The 22,558-nt window shown below is 38.7% G+C and overlaps 1 protein-coding gene across 5 annotated transcripts in view; it reads left to right on the top strand.

Annotated features, from left to right (window-relative positions):
• The first annotated feature begins 272 nt into the window (after positions 1-272).
• Positions 273-22,558, top strand: part of ARID1B (AT rich interactive domain 1B (SWI1-like)) — a 302,974-nt gene continuing 280,688 nt past the window's right edge. For all 5 annotated transcript variants that reach the window (XM_010581857.1, XM_010581860.1, XM_010581859.1 and 2 more), the window contains exon 1: positions 273-464. In XM_010581857.1, coding sequence (XP_010580159.1) covers positions 279-464 — 186 coding nt within the window. In that variant the 5' untranslated portion in view covers positions 273-278. The remainder of the gene's footprint in view (positions 465-22,558) is intronic.

Raw genomic sequence — 22,558 nt, 5'->3', positions numbered from 1 at the left:
TTTCTGTAGGTAGGAGACAACCTGAAGTTTGAGTGCAAATTTTTTTATTTTTTTAAATGCAATGGAAGTCCCAAACTCACCATTCAAAAACTAATCTAATTAATATGAGAACCAGAGTATGGTACTTGCCCCGTTTGTGTGGTCAAGTCAGTATTTGATGTATAAAGCACTGAGAAAACACGTGTACAGTTTGCCTGTGGTAAGCGTGACTATTCTGACCTTTTTGCTTCCGTATCTTAAAGTATTTCTTTGTTTGTGTTTAACAACAGGGCAGTCCAATGGATCCAATGGTCATGAAGAGACCTCAGTTGTATGGCATGGGCAATAACCCTCACTCTCAGACGCAGCAGAGCAGCCCCTACCCAGGGCAGTCCTACGGCCCTCCTGGCCCCCAGCGCTATCCCGTGGGAATGCAGGGCCGAGCCCCGGCAGCCATGGGAGGAATGCAGTATCCACAGCAACAGGTTTGTGGAGGATTTTTCTGTGTTGCTTTGGTTTCCCTTCTCTTCCCTTCTGACACTGTGGTAATACAGAGGGTGCAAGGAAAAAAAAACAAACAACCAAACCAAAACCATCAGAAATTGTTATTTCTCGTGCAGAAGGAGGGTGAAGGACTGTTTTAAAAGTAAATATATTTTGTTGGCAGCGTGAATGTTTTCTGAAACCCCATACAGTCAGAAAAGAGTTTAGTTTGTTGCTGGTATCTTTTTGGAGAGAGAAGTATGTCAAAAGCCATTGGTTTTTTTTTTTTTTTCCAGTTGACATCATTTAGACTTGTATATTTTTTTGGTTGCTTTGTTGTTTTGTTTTGGGTTTTTTTTTTTTTAAATTCTCTTTTTCTCTGGCTTAGATACCTTTAAATGTAAGATGAAAACCTAGAGCTGACATCAGTGCCGCAAGACTAGTGTTGTCCAGTGCATACACAAGTATTACATATTTATATTGGCTGTTTGTTTTTGTGGTGGTTTGTTGTTTTTTCTTCCCCCCTCTCTCTCCTTTTGGTAGGAGCATGTAGCTTTTCCTATTTTTTTTTTTCCCTTTACCAACTCTTTAAAGTCAGGATTTTTTTTTTTTTTTTTTTTTTTATATCAGAGGACACAGAAATGAAAGAATCTCCTTTTATCTATTTGGATTTCACTGTTGATGGTGGCCTCTTCTTCCCTTTTCCTACCCTTTTAAAGAAGGTCAATTCCAACCTTCATACCATATACTAAGGAAGATACAGTGGTTTTTTAGAGGGGGTGGATAAACCAAGGTTATTGAGAAGTTGTGTTTTACTAATTTGTTTGGTTTGGTTTTTTTTTAATTAGGAATGTGAGTGCAGGCAATGGGAGCTCTATACTTTGTTGTGAGCACAACAGAGTAATAACTTGATCATTAATGAGAAAGAACATTTGTTTTGTGCATCTGACCAGTTGCAGATTAGCTTTTTTAATGTAATTTATTGTTACAAACAGACAATAAAAGAAAATTTTGGACTACTTGGCAGATGGGTGCCTGGCTAATTCTTGTTACCACCCATCCACCAGGACAGGATATTAATCAGGTGGTTAATTAAATAATAGTTTCAAATATAGTAGTTGGGTAAATAGTACCATTATCAACAGTCTTGATTTTTATTCTTTTCTGTTGTTAAATAGATGCTTACTTGTAAGGAAGAGACCGTTCAGTTTGGAAATATCGAACAATGTATTTGGTTGCTACATTCAGACAGCAAAGCATTTTGTCAGTCATAAAAGTAGGAGAAATTGAAAAAAGGAGGCTTTATTTTTCTCTGTGTGGCTGTAGCCAAAATGAAGTTATTAAAACATATTTTTAATTTTAAAATGAGTTATTCTGTGTTATGTGGAGATGAGTGTTGAATTTTCACTTCATTTGCTAATTGCTTGATAATTGTAAATTACCCGTCAGCAGGCAGTGACCTGGCACAGTGATTGGCTGCCGGCCCTATCTGTCTTCTCACAGCATTAATATAATTGGCTGAGCAGCAGCACAGTTCTGAGCACTAATGCTCTTTGGGGAAAAAGTGAGAGGATAATTATGACATTGAATTTTTATTGAACGGACATCACCACCTAGGCATGATTTTGTTTTGGACAGCCTCCAAAGCTTCGTGTGTTTGGTTTGTGAACCTCTAATGATCTGAATCCAGTTCTTTTCATATTGCTCATATATTACCACCTTTCTACAAAGGATTAAAATGCAGGAATGCAGGTTTGTAAATTGAATTGCCAACTTACCAGCTGAGTGGTAAGTTGTCTTTGGCACAGGATGCCACAGTTTGATTCCTGGCTGGATTTTTACTCCTGTGACATGAATATTAAATAAGGAGAGCCTAGCTATGCTTGTTAAAATTGGCTGTGTAGCATGTACCTACTTCTAGATATAATATATATGAAATAAATAATATTGCTAGAAGTTTCAGAAGATGAATCTCAGTACTTTCTGGAAATTGGAGTCCTTTACAGTGTCACACTGAATTTTATCAAAAGCGCAGGGCACTTCCGAAAACTTGATTGGTTAAAAAATACGGGGCCTTAAACACATACAGTGCTCGGATTTAAGTATTGTGCAGAGAGAGCATTGGGTAGGTGGATTATGAGGGTGGAAGTGCCACACTATAGGAAGAGTGGGAAACATCAATGGGAGAGTTTGTTCTTATTTGAAATTATAGTCTGCTGTTGCCCAAAGATAGCCGAAGGTGTCAGTTCTGTTTCCTTGGATGAAATGAGCAGGCTTTTTGTTAGACTGTGAAGATTTTTGAATTTTGAAGAAGACCTTGGAATGTTAAGTCTGGCTCTTTGTCAGCAAGTGTTGCGGCTTGAGGTTAGAACTATGGGACTTGACAGATTTTAACTTGCAGGCTCTGCTGCAGGATGCTGCAAATGAAGAAATAAAGATGAAAAACAACGCCCTAAAGATCCAGCTAAAATTAATGGAAATGGTAGAAATTAAGATAATTGCCTAGATGTAGGTAGCTGGTCTGTGTCATATTGCAGCAGAGTGTAGTGTGTTCCAGCCTGCAGTCCAGAGGTGGAAGAGCTTGCTTGTAAGAAGGGAGGCCTCTGGCATAAGCAGTGAAAGATTAAAGAGGATAAAAAATATGGAATGTTATCAGGTGCAGTCATTCTACGTATCTGCAGCATGGGTGTCAAGCCTAGCCTGCTAACCTGTTGAAAAAGTGGTATCTACCTAATGCTGCATATATTCTCTTACAACTGCTGTTTGGTCTAGGCATGCTTGATACCAAACAAGAAGGTGCAAATAAAACCCCAGATTTTCTTAACTTTCTGTGTGGAAATGGCAGAATGTTGAAGAGAGTACAGAAAGTATGGGTTATGTTCTGTGACATGGCTGCAAAGGGTGCTGTGAAGAGAGAAACCAGACCTCCTAAGCTTTTTAACTTAGAACTCATCTCTCATGTGTTACAATGATGAGCCCCAGAACAAAACACTAAGCCTTATGTAAGGGGCAAAATTTGAAATGCAGACAATCTTTTTGTGTTACTAATATAACTAAAGATAAAGGGATTGAGATATATAGCAGGCATGTAGGAAAGAAAGGTAAAACTGTGATGAAGCTAATGGTAATCTGAGGTTTTCTCTTTCTTCTCCAACGCTTGACAACAGAGATCCAGATTTATCATGTGAAGAGTTGCGACAAAATGCTAAGCAATTTGAAGAATGCTGCAGCATTTTGTCAAATTTTAAGGGCATGTCCAGTTAACTCAGTGTGAGTTAAACATATAAAGCGTTTGGACTGATTTGGGTAAATTTGTCTTAATGGATTAGGAGACTAAAAATCAAATTATTCTGCACCTGTATAAAAGGGGCAGTAATAAGAAAGGAAGGTGTTACTAAAAGACTCATAATTTATAGGGTTGCAGACTTGACAGTTTATGTCCCTTTTGTCAGTAGGCATAAATATGTATGGTGAATGAATTACTTGCAAAGAGATTTTTATGTTGTCAGGAAACTTTTGGGGTTTTGTCTCTTTCCTGTCCTCTTTCAGTGGGAGGGGACGGGAACTAGGCAAGGGAAAGCTGGGAGCAAGATGACCTGTTTATATGTTGTCAGCTTTCAACATGATTGAAACAAAAGTTGCAACAAGGCCAGTGTTTGCATCCCAAGGTTTTAAAATGCTGGTCTTGCATGTAAATCTTAATACTGCTATCCCATCATCTCATGTACTCTTTCCTGGTTTGCATAGGATAAATGTAATTTTAGAGTTATTAGCACTCCTTACACAGGACTTCAGGGAGATCGCAGTATGTATGTAAAAACAGAAAGCAGGACAACGTACTTTCAGGTTTAACTTCCAGTTTCTAATCTCTTAGATGTTTCTTGGAATTACGAAGTGATGATGTCAAAATTGAAAATCCTAACATCCAGGGATACTTAGCACCTGCAAACTTCAGGCTTGATTTTGCATTACATTTCACTATAGTGTGAGTAATAAGATCTGATTATAAAGACAATAATTTCTTTTTCATTTAACTTCTTCCCCCACCCCTTTTGGACCTCAAGCAAGCAAGTGATGATGCCCTGATCATCTGGCTTTGATTCGATTGCCCTGTCAAAGTGTTTCTGTGCTTTAGTGCTGTGTGTTGTAGGAAAGCCTTCTGCTACTTTGTAAAAATATTTTTGCTAAAACTAGAAATATCTCAGAGTACCTATTACAAGAAGGTGGGGGTTTTGTTTGTTTTTTTTTTTTTCCTACCATGGTGTTGCTTTTTCATGTTAATAGCATGTAATACTTTAGTTTGTGCTGAATTCCATCAAGCTTAAAAATCGGGTCCTTGAAATAAATACCCATGTATACCCTAATAACCCAGGTTTTGGAAGTTTTCAGCAAAGTCTGAAGGCTTGGATTTATGAATATATTTGAAAGAATTGAATGGTGTGATGTGCCTGTTTAATCAGATGATCATTGCCTAATTGATTTTTTTTTTAGGATGCATTAAAATGCCTTGTGTACTTGATGGACTGGAACAACAACTTATTGTGTAAATAGGATTGTGTTGCTATAATGCACGGTAAATTCTTTATGAAAGATAGGTGCGTGGATATGTACAATAGCTGTTCCTAATAGCTGTTTAAAATGGAGTTTTTCAGTACTTTTTCATTTCAGTACTGAGCATGCAGTTGTCTTAATGCCTTGAGCCTGCTTGCAGCAAGTCAGTTATGAGGCTTGAGTCTCAGTCTATCCTTTCTGCCTTTTTTGCTATAGAAGTATTATAAGATGAAAGGGTGCTAATCACTTGTCCCTTTAACATTTTTTACATTCTTGATTTGCAAATTAAAAAATAAATATTCAGAGAAACTTCTTTTTTCCCTTTTTTTAATGTACAGATTATTTTGAGGCTCAAGGAAAATATGCTGGGTTTTTTTTTTTTTTTTGGAGTCATATGTGGCAGGTTTCAGCTTGGAGTAACTTTTTTTTAAAGGGGCAGAGAAGTTGTAAAACCTCTGGGAATGTGCAGCAAAGATTTATTGTAATGGAAACTGCAAGTCAACCAGAACTATAGCAGCACCAATGTGATTACCTCATTTAGGAAAGGGTTTACAATGCTCGTATTGGGTAATGTCCCGGATTGGAAATGTCAAATTTACGCCAAGGAAATCAATTGGCTGCTGGCTTGGCAGGTGGAGTTTTAAAGCTAGCAAACACCAATGTGTTTACTACTGGGTGGCTGGTTTTGTGTGTGTTACCTTCTGAAATCATTTTAGTTCTAGAAGATTGAAGTATGCCAAGAAAGTGAGGCTTACTGTCATGTTTTGCTCTGAACCATTAACTTAAAATGTGGTGCATTCATACAGCAAATACTAGTCGAGTGATACGTTTGTTGTCTTCTGTGTGTATAATTGCCCTCACCAGCTAGAGAATATTGAATAGATTGCAGGTTTTTGTGGTCTTAAGCAGCTTTTAGCATAGTTGATGTTGGTATTGGTTAAGGGAGCAGACACAGAAAATAAGCAGCGTTTTCATTTCTTAGCTTATTTATTTTGCAAGAACAGAGAATGAATCAATATGATTGAATCTCAAAAACAACCAGCAGAGGACAAAACATCGAGATGTGTTGCTTTTTCAAAAAGATTGATAGACGCACTTCATATGCACACATAAAAAGGGATTGTGAAGCTTTGATCAGCATGTGCTTCAGAAGTATGTTTTTCCAGGTTTTTGTTTGATTTACCTTGCGTTTTTTTGGGGGGGTTATTTTTCTTTTGTTTGGAGGGGGTGTGTGTGTTTTATTTGGGGTTTTTGTTTGTATTGTTTATTGTTTTGCTTTTTTTCGTGGGCATTTATTTGGACCTCTCACTAGTATATTATGGACCTTCTTAGTAATTCCTGGAAAGCAGAAAGGTTGAAACTCTTAAAGATGAATCTTTTCCCAGTTTCCTCTTCTATTAAAAACATGTAAATACTTTAAATTAAAATAATTCCACAGTAAAATTTTATTTGAATGATTTATCTGCCATCCTGTTGAACTGCTGTAAACTTCCAGCAAAAAAAAGCTCAATAAAGTAAGTAGAAGAAATACTTCCTGGAGAGTGTAAAGTTTGAATCCTTCCTCTTATGAATTAGAAAAAGGGATGAGAAGTCACAGCTATTTGTCTTCCTTGTAAGGTCATCTTTAAGAATGGATCTTTTGATAGCCAAGTGTTAATAATTGCAAAAAAAGTTGCTGCTCTTTGTCATGTAAAGAAATGGAATTTTTAAACTTCAGATTTGGGAAAATGCTAAATACTGTGCTTGTACAGACTGTAGGAAAATGTTTAGCGTGGTTCTTTCTTTTGGGTATACTAAGCCTCATTGACTAAATTGAAAAAAAGGCTGCTTCTTTAGTTCATGGCAGGATAAGGCTTTATGTTGTATTGTCTCCTTTAGAATTATCCCTTCTATTGAGTGTAATTCACTCTATAGAGGGAGGTGAGCACAGATTACAGATAATCACAGAATCAAATTTGACATAAGTTTGGGGTCTTTATGGTAGCTTAGCTCTTCATCTTAATGCTGGTCATCTGAGATTGTTTACCAAAGAAAATCCCTAAAGTAGCAGAATTGCATTATTATGGTAAATAGAAACATTTCAGTAGCCTCTATCATTTCTTTGAAACTGTGTGGAAAAAATGTAGGTTGAAAAGGAAAAAGAGCTGATCCTTCAGCTGGTGAGGGAAAGCTTGGAAATGAGGCAGGGTCGACATTTTTATCTGTTCAATTACCATGTACTGATGTTCAGTAAATGCTAATTTTTACATCCATCCTGGAGTAAATGTCAGTCTACATTTGTATAGAACGTGCGTAAGAATCATCAACGTACTATGCCAAATAAAATGTATCTTTGTTACTGCTAAATGATTGTGCTTCAGTTGGAATATTTAATAGCTATAATCACACTTGTTATTCTGCTTGGGAAGTGGGGGCATGAGAGGAAAACATGCAAACCCTATGTGTTGGTGTTCTGAAAAAGGTTGCTGTTAAGGAAGCAGCAGTTACCTTGTTGAGAACTTCGTTTGCTAGCAGGATTAGCTGTCAGTCTACACTGGAGTTAGGCAGGAAATAGATTTGGGTGATCAGAAGTGGAGAACAGAGGGCTATTTGCTTCACTAAGAAGATACAAAATCATTTACTTACAAACAGCTCATTTTACATGGCAGCAGGAGACATGGGTTTATTTACATTTGAAGTAAAATAAGCATTTTGCTTTAAGAAAAGGCTGCTGCATTACTCTATTCAACAGCTGCCATATGATGACTGTGCCAGGAGGGTGTTAAAGTATAGGTAAAGAATAATGAACTGTTACTCCTAATATTATAGTCAGTTTTCTGTTAAACAGTAGTTTTCTGTTAATAATATTCATCAAAGAATAATCGACACTTCAAAATACTGAAGTGACATCCAGACCCATCATGCACATGCACGTTAAGATTTTTGTAACCATACTTTCTGTAATGTCCCTGGGGGCCAACTCGGCAATTTTTTGGAAGTCTTGGTATACCCAGTTTCTCAGAAGATACTATCAATTGTCTGTAAATTTGAACTTATTCAGAGGAAGCAAGGGAGGAAATTGAGTTTGCTTTTTTTAAAAAAGGGAGTGTGTTTCCCACAGCTGAAAATAGGGCTGAAGATAAGGATGTGAAACCTGCCTGAAATCAGTGGGAAATTTGCTATGACTTTAGTGGAGCTACAGTTTCACTTGGGGGCCATGTTGTTGAGGTTGCATGACTTTAGTTGATAGCAACATAGGCAGAATCAGCCCTCTAAGTCAATTGAAGAGAATCTCAGAATGAGACAGGTCAGTACACTTAAGTTTGGTGACACTGGGACAGAGTCAGGTAGCTTTCTTCTTGGAACAGTAGTCCTTTCAAGAAATATCTGATGTTTCAGTAGCTCAAGATTAGACTCCTGTTGCTACCAGCAGCTCTTTGTTTTTTTTTTTAAAACTAAGATTTGTGTTAGATTTAGTTTCAGCAAAACTTAAGTAAAAATTAGCTTTACAGTAGCATACTAAGTACTGCAAAAAATCAAAAGCATTTTCCACACCTTTTTATGTAGTCAGTCTTAAATGACATGGGTCCCATGCAGTATAATAAAAGCTTGGCTCAGTGACCTGCTTCAGTTTTGTATGTTTTATCACCTAAAACATTAAGACTTTGTGGGAGCAGATGAGTTATAAAATCTTTAAAAACCCCCAAATCTTCAATAAGTTTAAGACTATTAACATTCTTTATACGTCATTTTTTCTAAAACTCATGTTTGTTTGTATATTGCATTGCTCCTTATAACTATACTAACTGGGCGCATATAAAGATCCTAATGTAAATACTTGAAGCATTTGGTGTGTTGTTGTTTTTCAAGATGGATGAAAGAAAGATTTAAGAACTTAAGGAATAAATTAAAGCTACAGCTCGTTTAATTTTTGTAGGCTTTTATTCTTCTGCTACCTTGTGTGACCCTGTTTTTGGGTGCTTCTCTGGTACTTGTACTTATTCATTGCTTTGCCTAAAATTAGAACAAATGTGTTGAATGCTTGTATCCTTGCTGATAAGTATTTGATCTCTGAATCTTACAATGTCTTTTGGGGGTGGGTAAGAGGAGGAAGGAGAAAATCAGTGTCTATTTTTTTTCTTTGTACACTCCATCCTTTTTCCTGCTCTTCTGAACACTGTTAGGAATGCTTTTGTATTTGTGTGTTAAGAACAAGACACGTAACAGGTAATAAACAGTTTATTGACTGGACAATATTAGAAAGCATATTTGAATCTTGTATTCGACTGCACCTTTCGAAAGTGAGTGGATTTGTCTTTGGTATATACTTCAAAGGGACAAATTACACTTGCTGTTAGTTTGTTTCGCAGAACAGTGATGAAGAGATTTCTGCGTATTTCTTGGCAAACTGTAATACAACTTCTCGTTTGAGAAGAGAGTCCAATCAAAATAAACAAGGTTTATATAGCCACTTAGGGAAGATGTTGTTTTAATTGTAGAAGTAGCATTAGTTATCTTGAGTCTATGTACGTATGTGTGTTTCACAGGCCATGTTGGCAAATACATGTTTTACAGGACAGGTTAGCGCAACCCCCTTGTTCTTTTCACAGGATTGTCTCTCTCAGTCCGAACTGTTTCGTGCTGTCCATGTGGTGCTCAGTGAAAACAAACATGTACGAGTTGGTGCAAAGAGCAGATAGAGCCTGTGCATGGAGGAAGCAGGCAGGGCTGCTCAGCACAGACCTCTGCTCGGAGCTCCTCCTGCCCCTTCCGAGTAACGCCACTGCTCACCTCTGCTGTCCCTCCGAACTCTCCCAGCTGGCAGTGCTGAAAAATTGTCACGTGCTTTGACTCTTCTGCCATACTGGAGGACAGATGCAAATTGACTGGTTTGTGTTTTTTTTCATTGGTTTCATTTTATTGCCGGTTGGCAAAGCTGAAGAAAATCAGAGGCCAAGATATCCCCCTGCAGATTTGGGAAGTGTGTACTTAATAGATTTACGGCCCTTTTACATTTGGAAAGTTGTTCTAGGGAAGAAACTATTATTTCTAAAATGAACCTTCAGTTCTGCAGAAAATGATACTTTAGACCTTGCGTTCACCAAGGAATAAATTGTACCTGATGTTGGAGAGCAGGCAGGTGGGTTTTCAGTCCTCCAAGGTGATGCTGTGAGAAATCCCATGTATCCTTCTCGAATTGAAGATTGTTTTATGACCTGAGTAAATTTGTAGTCTTGAAGCAAGTAGTGAAGGGTAGATTCAGTAAATGCCAAGACTGTGTAGGTACTTCGCCTTTCTTTTTTTATTTCGTACATTACAAGAAAAATAATGTTTTCTAATATTGCTTTAGGCCTGTAACGCAGGGGTTACAAGAGGAGCATAACCGCAAAACGTAATTGAAGAATATCCAGGAAAAGATCAGATATACTTTGGGTGTAGGCTTTTCTTTCTTCTTTCTCTCTCGTGTTCTGTCATCCCATTTTTGTCTTTCACATGTAGAACTGACTAAAAATATGTTCCTATTCTTGGTGTGCATTAAGATCCTGTATAGCAGAATAAAAACCTGACTAAATATCAGAACCCTGTGTACGTGTGAGTTGCTGTGTTTTTACTGGAATTGCTTTAGACTCACTTGCAGGAACTCTGAAACTTCTGCTTTCTGTAAAGCTGGTTTAAAAAAAAATTTTTTTTTTAGCCCAGAGGATAAAATTAGTTATTGTAATGAAACCTGGTTGTAAAGCAGTTGTTTATAAGAATGTGGAAAGATGCACGCTGCGTGTAGTGTTCTGCTTAGTGGAGAAAACATGTTTTTACTTGAAAAGTATTTTTTATACATGGACCCGATTGCATGTATTCCACTTCCAGCCGTAAGCAGGAATGACTGTGTCCTGAATCCTTTCAGGTAATAAATTTAAGTGTCCTCAAGATTTTATAAATATTTGCTGAAAGAAAGGACAACACACTTTGGCACTTGTTTATCCCGTAGTAATGAAATGCTGCAAACGATAGCTTTTTTTATTGCATTGTGTTTTTGTTCGGTACTTTTTACTGTCTCAGAGATGCAAAATTTCACAAATTATTTGGCATTTTCAGTACCATCTCTGAAAAAGGGGGCTGCAAAGTCTTAAATAATAGAGTTTGGTAAAAAGGCATGGAAAGGAGCCTGGGACTAGTAGAGGAGCAGTATCAGCAGTGCTAGCACTGATTGTACAAGGAATGATCATGTACTTCCTGCGTGTCAATAGAAATGCAGGAGAGCACCTTTCTTGACACAGGGGTTGCTGAAACATCAGTACTGTCTTTTTTTTGTAATACCCCTGTGGATGTTTTTGCACAAAGTGGTATCTGTCAGAGCTTGAAATATTCTTGCACAGTTCCCTTTGAACAGGTAGCACAGGACAAGTTCTAGCACATAGCTGCTTGACATGGGGCTGCCTACCGTGGGGAAGGAATGCCTTGCTTACATACATCTGAGTTGATGAGCTAAGAACTTTGCCGGTCATTTTGCCAATTACACACTGGGCTGTAAATAATTACTGAACTTCCATTTTGAATCCCAGCTTTTTTCTTATTTTTTCTCCCCCACTGAAGGGAGACAATAGCAGTGGGAAACACTGAGGATGCTATAACAGTTTGTGATTAGCCTGGAGATATTTTTACAGTGAATCTAACATAAATCTGCACCTTTTTATTGCTACGCTGTCTTTGGTTTTGGAATGCAATATTTGCTCTCCTTGTATTGCTTTCAGTAGTACTGTTCATCTAGTAATGCACGTGGTGTGGAGTATGTCGTATTACAATTGAAAACAAATATTGTGAATGGCTTACCTAAAAGATGCAATAAGAATACTAAGACTTAATATATTCTTTAAAGAGATGCCTTTTCTTTGTTATTTTCATACACTTGGCAAGAGATTTTAGCTGATATTTGAACAGTGGTTGAAAAAAGCGCAGTCTTGTTTTCACGCACTTGCTGGAGTTCTTTATCTATGCTGTTAACATCTTGTTTTGGAAGTGGCGATATTCAGACACTGGAATGTGATATGCTGTGAAAATCCCAATTGTGCTGAAAAAGGCAGAATGAATTGGGCGATAGGGCCCCTTGAAAGGATGTGAATTCACTTTTGTCCCATAATTTTTCCTGCGGTTGAAGGCAGTGTAAGTGCTTATTGGAGCAAGCAACATACAACAGTATATTTGTGTGCAGATGCCTTGAGGGATTTTTCTTGTCTTTTTTTCCTTAGGATTCCCTGTCTTGGGGCAACTTTCTCTGTTTAGCTGCAGGTGAAATGAGCCTTGCAAATATATTTGTCAGCTGAGGCAGAGGTGTACATCTTTGCCCTTATCGCTACGTTAATATTGCTAGTTAAACTATTTGCTTATGGAAGAGTAAGTGAATAATGGAAGCCTGAAACCTTGTTCTGGATAGAGCTGCTCTGGATGCTTGGTCAGTCTTCTGTTTGTCCTCCCTTCTGGGTGGGGAAACTGTATTGCTGGGGGGCTCCCTTTGAAAACCCTCTTTGTGTTCAGGAAGGCCACCACTAGCCATTAGCTCTGCTGTTGGTTGACATGATATTTAGTGAAATTTGCCTAAGGTTGTGCTATTGATGTCAGTTTTGCTCTTATGGCTGCAGTTTCCAACTGGAGGCACAGGAGGCTTCCCATTCAGTGGGGAGCGCTGCCTTCACAGGCAGTGGGAGAGGCTGCCAGCCCTTCCTGCGGCGACCTGTCCCTTCGCGGGGTTAGAGGAAAACTGCAGTGGTTATGAGCTGATCTGTCTCAAAGGTCTCCCGTCTGCTTGTGAGATAGTAGAGGTAAACGTAGTGCTGTGGAAAAGTCTCGACCTGTATTACAAAAAGTACATCTTGATGCAGCAGTCATTTGGATGGAGGTATGTTTTGATAACTGTTGAGAAAAAGAGTTACCATGTGAAAATCAGTGTGCACATGCAAATCTTAAAAATAATGTTGGTTATCATTCTCCTGAATGAAGCTGGTGATGGTATGTGACTGAGCACTGCAGTTTAGTGTCTTTGCCTGGACTTGACTCCTTGTCATACCTTCGGATACCCTGCACTACCACTAATTTAGAATATGATACTTCTTGAAACCATACTGCACATGGAAGCAGCATGGCTTCTTTTTTCTGATATAGAACAAAATGACAGACTATCTCAGAAATTTCAAGGTAGCAGAAATAAGTGGAGTAAATCCATGCTGTGGGATTGGAGGACTTTGGAGCTGTGATGCTTGAATTGCTCCACTGGCCAGAAAATACATCTTGACAGGCTTTTTCTGACCTAAAGAAAGGAAGGTATGGCTCATACTCTTGAGGCTGCTGAGACTCCCAGAAAACGATGACCAAGGGACATTTCCAAGTCTCAGAACTTTCCATGAGATAGAAGAAAACCCACCTTTTCCATTTAGTGCAAGAAACCCAGCACCCCCCTCTTCCCCTTCCCCTGTCCCCCAGCCACGTTCAGCTGTCCTGTCAGTCAGCTTTGGTGGAAGAATTCACATCAGTAAGGTAGGATTTTGATGCTAGTTGCCAGGAGGCAGAAGCTTTTTAAAAGCCTCTTTATCCAGTTGATGTGCTCAAAAAGCCTTCCTTCCTGATAAGCAGGACAGAAACAAAGATCCTGGAAGTGACCCACTAGTAGGGTGAATAATTCAGTGTAGAAAGCTGTTGGGGTTTTGGAGAAGCTGGTTATTGTCTGTGAAGGGAAGGGAGCGTGTTCTTTGGCTGGGCTCCCTCTAGTAGCCGGAGAAGCGATTTGCTGGGGTTCACTTTGGCTTGGGTGGGTGGAAGAGCTCTGAGCCGGGGCAGTGGGGGTAAGATTACAGGAACACGTAAGCACACGTTGAAATTTAAATCATGGTTTTGTGAACAGAAGTGATCAAGGTACCCAGACATGACAGGAGGGAGGAAGAAAACCCCCAAACCTATTTAATTGCCTACACTCTAATGCTGGCAGCCAGGGTAATAAACAAGAGGAGCTGAAATTTCTCATTTACGATTATAACATGTACTTGGTATTACTTGAAATCTAGTGGGAAGGTTCACAGGATTGGAATGTTAAAATAAATGGCTATAACCTATTTAGAGAGAATTGAATGGGTAGAAGGGGAGGGGAAGTGGTACTCTATATCAAGAGCAGTATTATGTATTTCTGAATCACTGAGTACTCAAAAGCAAATGATCTTAAATGCTTCTGAGTTACTGTCCTGGCAGAGAAGGCAGGAGATGAGGGTACTAGCTAGTACCCGCTAAATACCACTGACATAAAGTAGAAGCAGGATGATGAGCCCTTTAAGAATGTTATTTGCGCTGAGGAGGGGGTGGGGGGAACAGGGACTGACCACCTTCTGCTGCCAGTATTGAAACCCATATGAATTTCTGTTAAAAACTGTGTGTGTAAATGCAGGAGACAAATTGTTTGGAAAAGCATTGTATCTGACGCTTGAGTAATTCAGAGGCAGATGAAGAACTGGTCACAGAAGTAAATTAGTGTTTTTAAGTTATAAGGACTGTAGCTTGATTTAACTAAGTTGTATGCAGAAAGAATTGAGCTCAAATAAGCAACAACATAAAATCTATAGCCATGGATGCATATAGATTGATAGATAGATATATTGTGTGTGCATACAAACATGTGTCTGTTACTTTCAGAGGGACAGCAACACACAGATGGGAATGGTCATAAGCTAAATGGGTTTGGAGGAATTTTCTTCTACAGATGATGCTTGGAAATGGCTTTAAGGTTTTTTACTAAATGAATAATTGAGGGAAAACTTAATTCTCTCCTGCTGTTTCTGTCTTCAGCATATCTGTCAGAATTTTAGAACTAGAAGCTTCTTGAAGCTATTTCTTGTTTTGTATAATAAGGATCTTTTGAATGTGGATCAAGTTTATTTTGAAGTGGTTTCTTTAACTAACGAAGACCTGTTTTAAAAGGAGTCAAATTCCTTCAACTATAAATGACCACTAATTGTGAATTAAAAAAGTGATCTGGTAAGAAAGAAATGTTCTGTTTACCATTTTTCTAATGTAATAAGCATGTTAAATTTAGTAGCTGAAAAAATACTTGTCTAAGTACATAATTGCTTAAATAAGTGTGTGTGGACATTTAAATACATTTTTCTGGCTAGCAAAAAGACTTGCCAAGCGTAGTGCAAAAGCTAGAGCTAATAATAAGACAAAGTAGAATTGTTACCCATCAGTGAGACTAAACCTTTCTTTAAAATAATAACAAAAAAAAAAAAGCAAGACAAGATTAAAATACATTACTCGTACCAGGTTTTCCTGCTTGCCAATTTAAATGAAGATAAGACCAGACTCATATACAATAGTTTGATTTGAATAAATCCACTGTAATCTAGGAACTAAAATGCAGGTCTCACTTACGGGATATCGCTTTCTTCTGGTAAAGCAGTGACAGAGAAAGCTTTGAAGGTCATGGTAGATAATCAGTTGAGTGCAAGTTCCTTGTGCAATCCTGCAGTTTAAAAGCATTAATATGATATTTGGCTGAGTAAAAGAAAGTGATACTGGAAAACTGAATCTGGTTTTTGGTCCCTCAAAATGGCTAGTGGAGATGGAGCTCAGATAAGAATTAGGATGGCTGCAGTGAACTGGAGAATGTGGTCCACATTGTGGAATGTGGAATGGTAAGAATTCCCAAGAACTGAATAACCTTTTAGGTTAAAAGGAGGTGATGCAGGTCTCTTGGCCTGAATCTGTATATAACTGAATATGTGGAACAGAAATGTTAAAGAATAATTTTTCACTTCAGTGTGCAGGTATACAGCATGGGCTATACTTTCACAGACAAGGAAGGCACACTGGCTGGAGAACTGTGGCCACGTGTGGATGACACGTAAGGCTTGCAGTCTCCTTCAAGTGTTGCAGAATATCTTCAAACAATAAAAATAACCCTAAGATCTGAAAACTAACTTGGTCTTCAAAGTATAGAGTGACATGAATGTGAAATCACTTTCCTTCTGCATTATTGCAATCAGAGTATTTGTTTTTCTTTCTCTAGTGAATCTCATGTTCCAAGAATGTGGTCAATTTATTAAACCTGTAGTACATTGTTATGCCTTCAGAAACTAGGAACTTTAATTACTAAAAATAATGTAATGTTCTTAATTTTGCAAAAGTGAGTGCTTTTTGTGGAGACGGGTTCTTTGCGCCTGAGATGTTTGCCATTGGGCAAGTTAATTTAAAATGCATGTAGAAGGTATGAAAACGCCTTCTGGAGATGGAAGGCATTCTTACTTCTTCTAAAACACCCCAGGTAAACCGTAAGAGTTCAGAAGACACAGAAATGCTATTTTTTGTCTCGCTTGGAATCATGAGCAGGGTAATAACTGCATCCTCCAGAAAAAACTTACTTTCAAGACAGCAGCAAGCTGGGAGGACAGTCTGTGGGCTGCCGTGGTCTCCGCAGCGTGGGCAAGTGTGGTTGCACTAACCAACCATAGCTTGTGGGGGGGAATTCTGAACAGGATGGGGTACACACAGGTTTTTCTCCTGAATTTGACTTGGTCTAGTTCCGTAAAGCCCATTTAAACTGTGAAGCTCTTCTTTTTTTTTTTCTTTTTTCTTTTTTTTTTTTTGAGCTGTTCTTTTTTTCTTTCCCAAATGTGTCCCACTGAAGATCATTGAGAGTTTCTCCAAGGAGGGAGGCCAGGCATGGACTTGTAGGTTTTACTGCGTTTGCATGAGGCACTTCTGGAGAATGATTTTTGCATTTTGTGTGTTGGTTAGCCATCTGTTTTGCTTCTCACTATTTGTTGTGAAATCAAAAATGTACAAATAAAGAAAAGCTTACCTTACCAAATTTCTATGCAAGAATTTGTGCAAGTGTGTGCATACTAAACACTCCTCTGTATCTGTTCTTCTCTGTCTTGGTGTGCTTTGGCAGTAAGGGTCTTAATACTGTTAGAGTAACAGCTTACTTTCCAAAATTGACCACAAGGAAGCAAGTTAAACAAATTCATAAAACTATACAGTAGATTAAGCTGACTTAATCATATCAATTTAGTGTAGTTCTATTAATAGCTAATAAATGGCTTTATATTTTTTTAATGCCTGGGAGCCGTGTTACAATATACTCAAGTTATTATTTCAAATAATAACCTCTAGTTCTTCTAGACAATGAATAGACAGTTATTACTAGTTTTTATGTAAAATATAACTCTTCACTTTAGAACTTTCTGGGGTATTTTGGAGAATAAATTAAACTTAATACACAATTTGTTACAATTTTATATGTAAGTTTTGCTTTTAATAGTTCAGTCTTTCAGATTTCTGTAAACCTAATAAAAACGTAACTGTAGTTATATATTTATGATAATTTCATTTTTGTGTGCTTTTAGTAATGCATGTATACTACATACTAATGAGCAAATGAGATAACACATTAGAGTTGGAATATAGAAAGAGTCCTGGTAATTAGGATGCTTGGGTACAAGTTTTGACTCTGCTGCTGAACTGTCATGCTAATTTATTATAAAATGCATGATACTTGCAAATAAATGATAAAATACCTACCTGGTGCTGCATATTCAGTAGCGCTTTATCCACATAGTGTTTGTTGAGCAGAAATCATGTTCTTGCAAAATAAGGAAGTGAAATCCAAGTTTTAAATGTGCTGGAGTTCTAGCATGCTTTGAACAAATATGCTCTTACACATCAGGTGGAAACACTTGCGCTGTAGACACAGCAATTAATTGCTTTTATCTTGGCACTTAATTTGACACCCCCCACCCCTGTTAATACAGTCTTGTCTTGAAATCCTTTCAGTCTCAATTGCTGTCAGGTCAAAATGTGCCTTGTTGCCATCATGAGAAACTGCCCCCCCTCCAGCACCAGGATTCTAGATTTTTTTTCAGAGTAGCTGGCATTTGCTGTATTGTATGTGAGTTCACGCTTAAGACATTAGCGTCATAGGAGAAGGTCTGGAGGTGAGCTGGCGAGGCCTTTAAAAATGAGGATGAGCAGGGGAAGCAGAAACCAAGAGACATACACAAGGGACGATACGGCCAATGCAGACAGTCAAGAAGATGTCAGCAGGAGTGTAGGACAGTGGGGTAACAAAACTGGTGTGACCACACCAGAGAGGAGCATTGCAGTGACTGTGACATGAACTGACAAGGGCGTGGATGGGATACGTAGCTATGCAGGCAGAGGAAATTGTTAATTTTAGGTGCTGTTGCTCTGGATGAAGCATCAGGGCTTTGGAATAATTAACGTCAGGATTATTGAGGTAAGAGTGCTCACTGGTTTGTTTAGGCACAATTAATTTTACCCCCCCCCTCCCCATTTACAGCCATAGGATGTTACTGTAATCCTGGAAGATAGGTATACTGGAGTAGGCATGTATATGCATGTAGCTTGTTGGAATAGTATGTGTAAAAGCAGTTTAGAAGTTTTCTTTAGTTAAGTGGGCAAACTATTTGTTTTTCTGTAAAAACACAGCAACTTAAGCATAAAATTTGTAGCAGCTTCCATTTAGTTGTCAGTGGTAGGTTGTCATTTACTCTCCTTTTAGAATAGGTGATAATTCTGAAAAGATGACCAGCAGAAAAACATCTTGGCCTACTGTATAGATGAGGAGAACTGGGAAAGGTGTGTGTGTGGGCATCCCTTCCCACCAGCCGCTCTGGTGATTAGTAGATCCTTAAGAACAATACACCACGTATTTGTGTCCTTTCTCTTCATCAGGCCCCAGTTTTGTTAAATTTTGTCTTTGACATAATACATATACACAGATATACATAGATATATTACAGATACACATACATATATATGGTGGTATATATTTTTCCATATCAGGAAACATCCTGACAGCATGGATTCCTGAGCAGTGGTAGGCACCACTCTTAGTAACGGCACTGGCTGTTCTTGGCTCTGTCAGCCATAGTGATGCTTTAAATCTGGGATTTGCTATGACAATTAAATACAGACCATGTATAGCTCACAAATCCACCTCTGCCATGACCCCAGATATTGATTTATTTGATTGGACAGTTGGAAGACTATTCAGAATTATCTGTGGAGCAAGCAGCATTTTGAAACCAGTGTTTATTAATATTAAAATGATTTATTGCTTCTTATCATCAAAATAATTTGGAGTTTGAGGGTGCATCTGACGTTGCATAAATCTCTAGGTGGTGGTGGGTGTTTGAACAAATTTTATGCAGTCTGCTTATTCTCAAAATTTTCAGAACAAGTATTCAAAAGCTGCTTCATTTGAAAGGGTAGAGTTTTCACAGCTTAGCGGGCTGCAGATTTAATACCAATGAACTTCAAAGCTTTTGCCAGGACGAGTGCATGCATCTTTGTATTGCTCCACAATTTGGTGGTTTAGCTTGGAAATAAATTGTAAATATCAGATCTGAAGAAGGGCTTGTGTGACTGTAGATTTGTGTGGTGGTGGTTTTTTTTCCCCAGCTACGTAGGTTAGTCTAGTAAGACATTCCCCCTACACACGCTTTGCTTTATTTATTCCATGTGTGCTGTTATTTGTTTATTTATGTATTTATTTTTAAGTATCGTTTGCATTCCGGTCTAAATGTGCTTGAAAATTACCATCTGCTCTCCTGCTATTTAGATAGGGCATGCTACAACTGAGGTGAAGAGCTGTCACATCAAATATTTTCATTCTAGCTTTCGCACCTTTGATACCGAGTTACATAATTGCAGCGCAGGACCATTTCCAGGGATACCTTATTTTCTTTTTAACCCTCCCATGCCTTCCCCCAATCTTTACTGGATTTTTGCTGCCTTTTGAGAGTGTTTCCAGTGCGGATGCAAGTTTGTGGGTGCTAGGAGGTGAGGGTTCAGCCCCTCAAGAAGGGCCTCTTAGTTAAATGCTAAAATTTAGTAGAATAAGCAGGAATAGAAAAACAGAATGTGCCTATTTATGCTGTAAAATGTTTATATGCAGATAAAACATTGTAGGGGTGAGTGGTTTTGGGTTTGGTTGGTTGTGTTTTTTTTCCTTTTCATTGTGTTTTTTTCAATTTTCCACAATTCTTGTCTCTTCTCAAACAAAGTAAAATGTAACTGTGTCAATGACACGTGCAGAATATATTTCCTGTAACGATGAGGTTTAATCTACTAGCATTTTGGTGGTGGTTTGTTTTGTTTTGTTTTCTTGGGTTTGGTTAGTCTTTTAAGTTCAAGGAGTAGCGGAGGTGGAAACTACTCTCAAAATTAGATGATTATAAAAATGAACAGATCATCTGTATTCACGTTGACAGTCACTTTGGGTTGAATGGGAATAAACTGACAGAAGATGGTGTTTGGAAATGAAACGTGACGGGAAAGCAGTTAGCACAAACTGCCCAATAATTTCTCACAGTCAGGAAAAGAGCACTATTAGAGAGCGGGGGGGGTTGTACCAATAAAATAGCTGTAAGATAAATTAATGGTCTTACAGTACCAGGCAGTAAATTTGGTGAATGTCATCTGCCTCTTCCCTGCTGTTTAATTCAGTAACGGGGTGGGTACTGGCACAGGCACCAAATTCCAGGTGTTTGTATCTCCTGTGAGGTAGAGTTTGTCATCTGACTTGTTTTAACCTGCTGGGTCTCTGGTGGGACAAACCGCTGTTGGCCACCTCCCAGGTAAGACCCCTTCTCCTCTCTGGGGGGTGGCAGGCGGTTCCCCTGTGTTCCCTAAGCCATCTTCTCCTTGGCTTTTCCAGAGAGTGACAGTGGTCTTCTGTATGATTTTTTTTTTTTTTCCTTCTGCTGCTGAAGTAATGGGTGCAATGAATGTAGTTACTTTTACATGATGGTTTGTGCATTCTTGTGGCTTACATTGGAGGGATCTTTGCTTTTATCAGCAGCTAGGTGCATCTTTTGTAGCACCATTGGACACTGTGGAGGCTTTGGTGGCAGGTTGGAGCTGCCAGAGCCTCTTGTGCTAACGTGGTGCAGGTGTCCCTCTGCTCCATCCATCAGTGCACCCCTTGACTCGCCTGAGCTTGGGGTGTGGGATGGAGGAGCCGGGCAGTCAGACAGAGCTGAGGTCGTGAAGCTCAACCAAACCATATGATGGGGTTAAAACACTTCCCCCCAACCAACCCCCTTTTTTTCCCCATTTAACCTTCTGTAAAAACCATGCACCAGAGATGTTTCAGCTGAAGTTGCACTCTCTGTTAGTCCTAACTAACATGTCGTGTCAAGTGTGGTAGCTGTGACCTCAGGCCTGGGAGGGATGCACATGTCTCGGATGGTATCATCTGTATGTATGCATGTGTGTGTGTGCGATGTGCATGCATGCATTCTTTTACAGCAGTAGATGAGACCTTTTTCCTGTCTGTAAAAGCTGCTCTCTGGCTGCAGAGCGCTGGACTATGGGTGCAGCTGTAAACTCAGAGAGGAGAAACACGGGTTTGTCCCGGTTTGATCCTGTTTTCTGAGCCATGCCAGAAAGTTTTGTTCCTGCTCACAGGTGCCATTTCATTATTTGAGCTTGAGTTTTTTGTTTCTTCTGTTGGTCAGCTGAGGCATTTTGGGGGCTAGTGGAACCCAGTGACATACCCTTTTGCTCTGAGGTTACTGTTTCAGTACCACTTATGGTTGTTTTCAAAGCATTGCCAAAACGCATTCCAAAAGTGGTTATGTATTTGCAGTATCACCTTGAGATTGTTCTTTTGCAGGAAACCAAAGATATTATTCAGCCTCTTTCAGCTGATTAATTCTGTATCTCTTTCTCTGCAAGAGGAATAGAGCATGGGAAAAATGCGTACCCAGCCACTAAGAGCTGGGAACTGCACAGCAGAGCTAGGTATATGTTTTCTTAAAAGTAATCTGCCTGCTCTTAGCAAGGACTCATGTACTTGTGGTAATTGAATGGGCTGCGGGGTACATCGGGAATTGTAGTTTTGCAGTGTTTTGTGCTCTGAAGATTAATAATCTTACAACCCTCTGAGGGAGATAGAGAAGATGTTCTCTGACAAATTGTTATCTTGTATTTCAGAAATGTGCTTTGAGCACTGAGCATGCCTTCAATTCATCCCTTCAGTTTTTACCTTGATATCCTTAGTAACGGCAATATTTTAAACATCTAAGCTTGTCTTTCTCCTTCATACCTCCTTGTTCTCTGCAACTGTTTTGGGTTGTTTTGGAGATGTTTCACTTACAAGGCAGTTGTGTCTTTCAGAAAACTGTTCTTGAAATACAAAACTTAAGGAAAAGATATTTAAAATGTTATTGTTTGGTTTTGTAACCATCTTGACATGGAGGGCTCAAATTGAACAAATAAGATGTCAGCCTTTTATGTCTGAAGAGTGCTGGCAACATCCCAATAAGAGGGTTTTAAAGAATAATTTATATAGTCTCTAACTTTCAGATAATTTTTGGCTTTGCTCTGCCAGTGGTTTCAGCAAGCTTTTGTTATAAATTTGTTGAGTTTGTTAAATATGGGTTTTGGTTTAGCCACTGAAGTAAGTTGTTACTGAAGAGCTTAAGTAGGCTGAACACCCGAATCCAGTTAGTAGTAAGAAGGTGACCGTCTTTCTTCCTCATCCATTACCCCACTGCATTTACAC

Source organism: Haliaeetus leucocephalus, unplaced genomic scaffold (assembly GCF_000737465.1).
Source record: "Haliaeetus leucocephalus isolate CR32 unplaced genomic scaffold, Haliaeetus_leucocephalus-4.0 Scaffold819, whole genome shotgun sequence".
NCBI classification, from domain to species: Eukaryota; Metazoa; Chordata; class Aves; order Accipitriformes; family Accipitridae; genus Haliaeetus; species Haliaeetus leucocephalus.
This window is presented reverse-complemented; position numbering and strand designations above follow the sequence as displayed.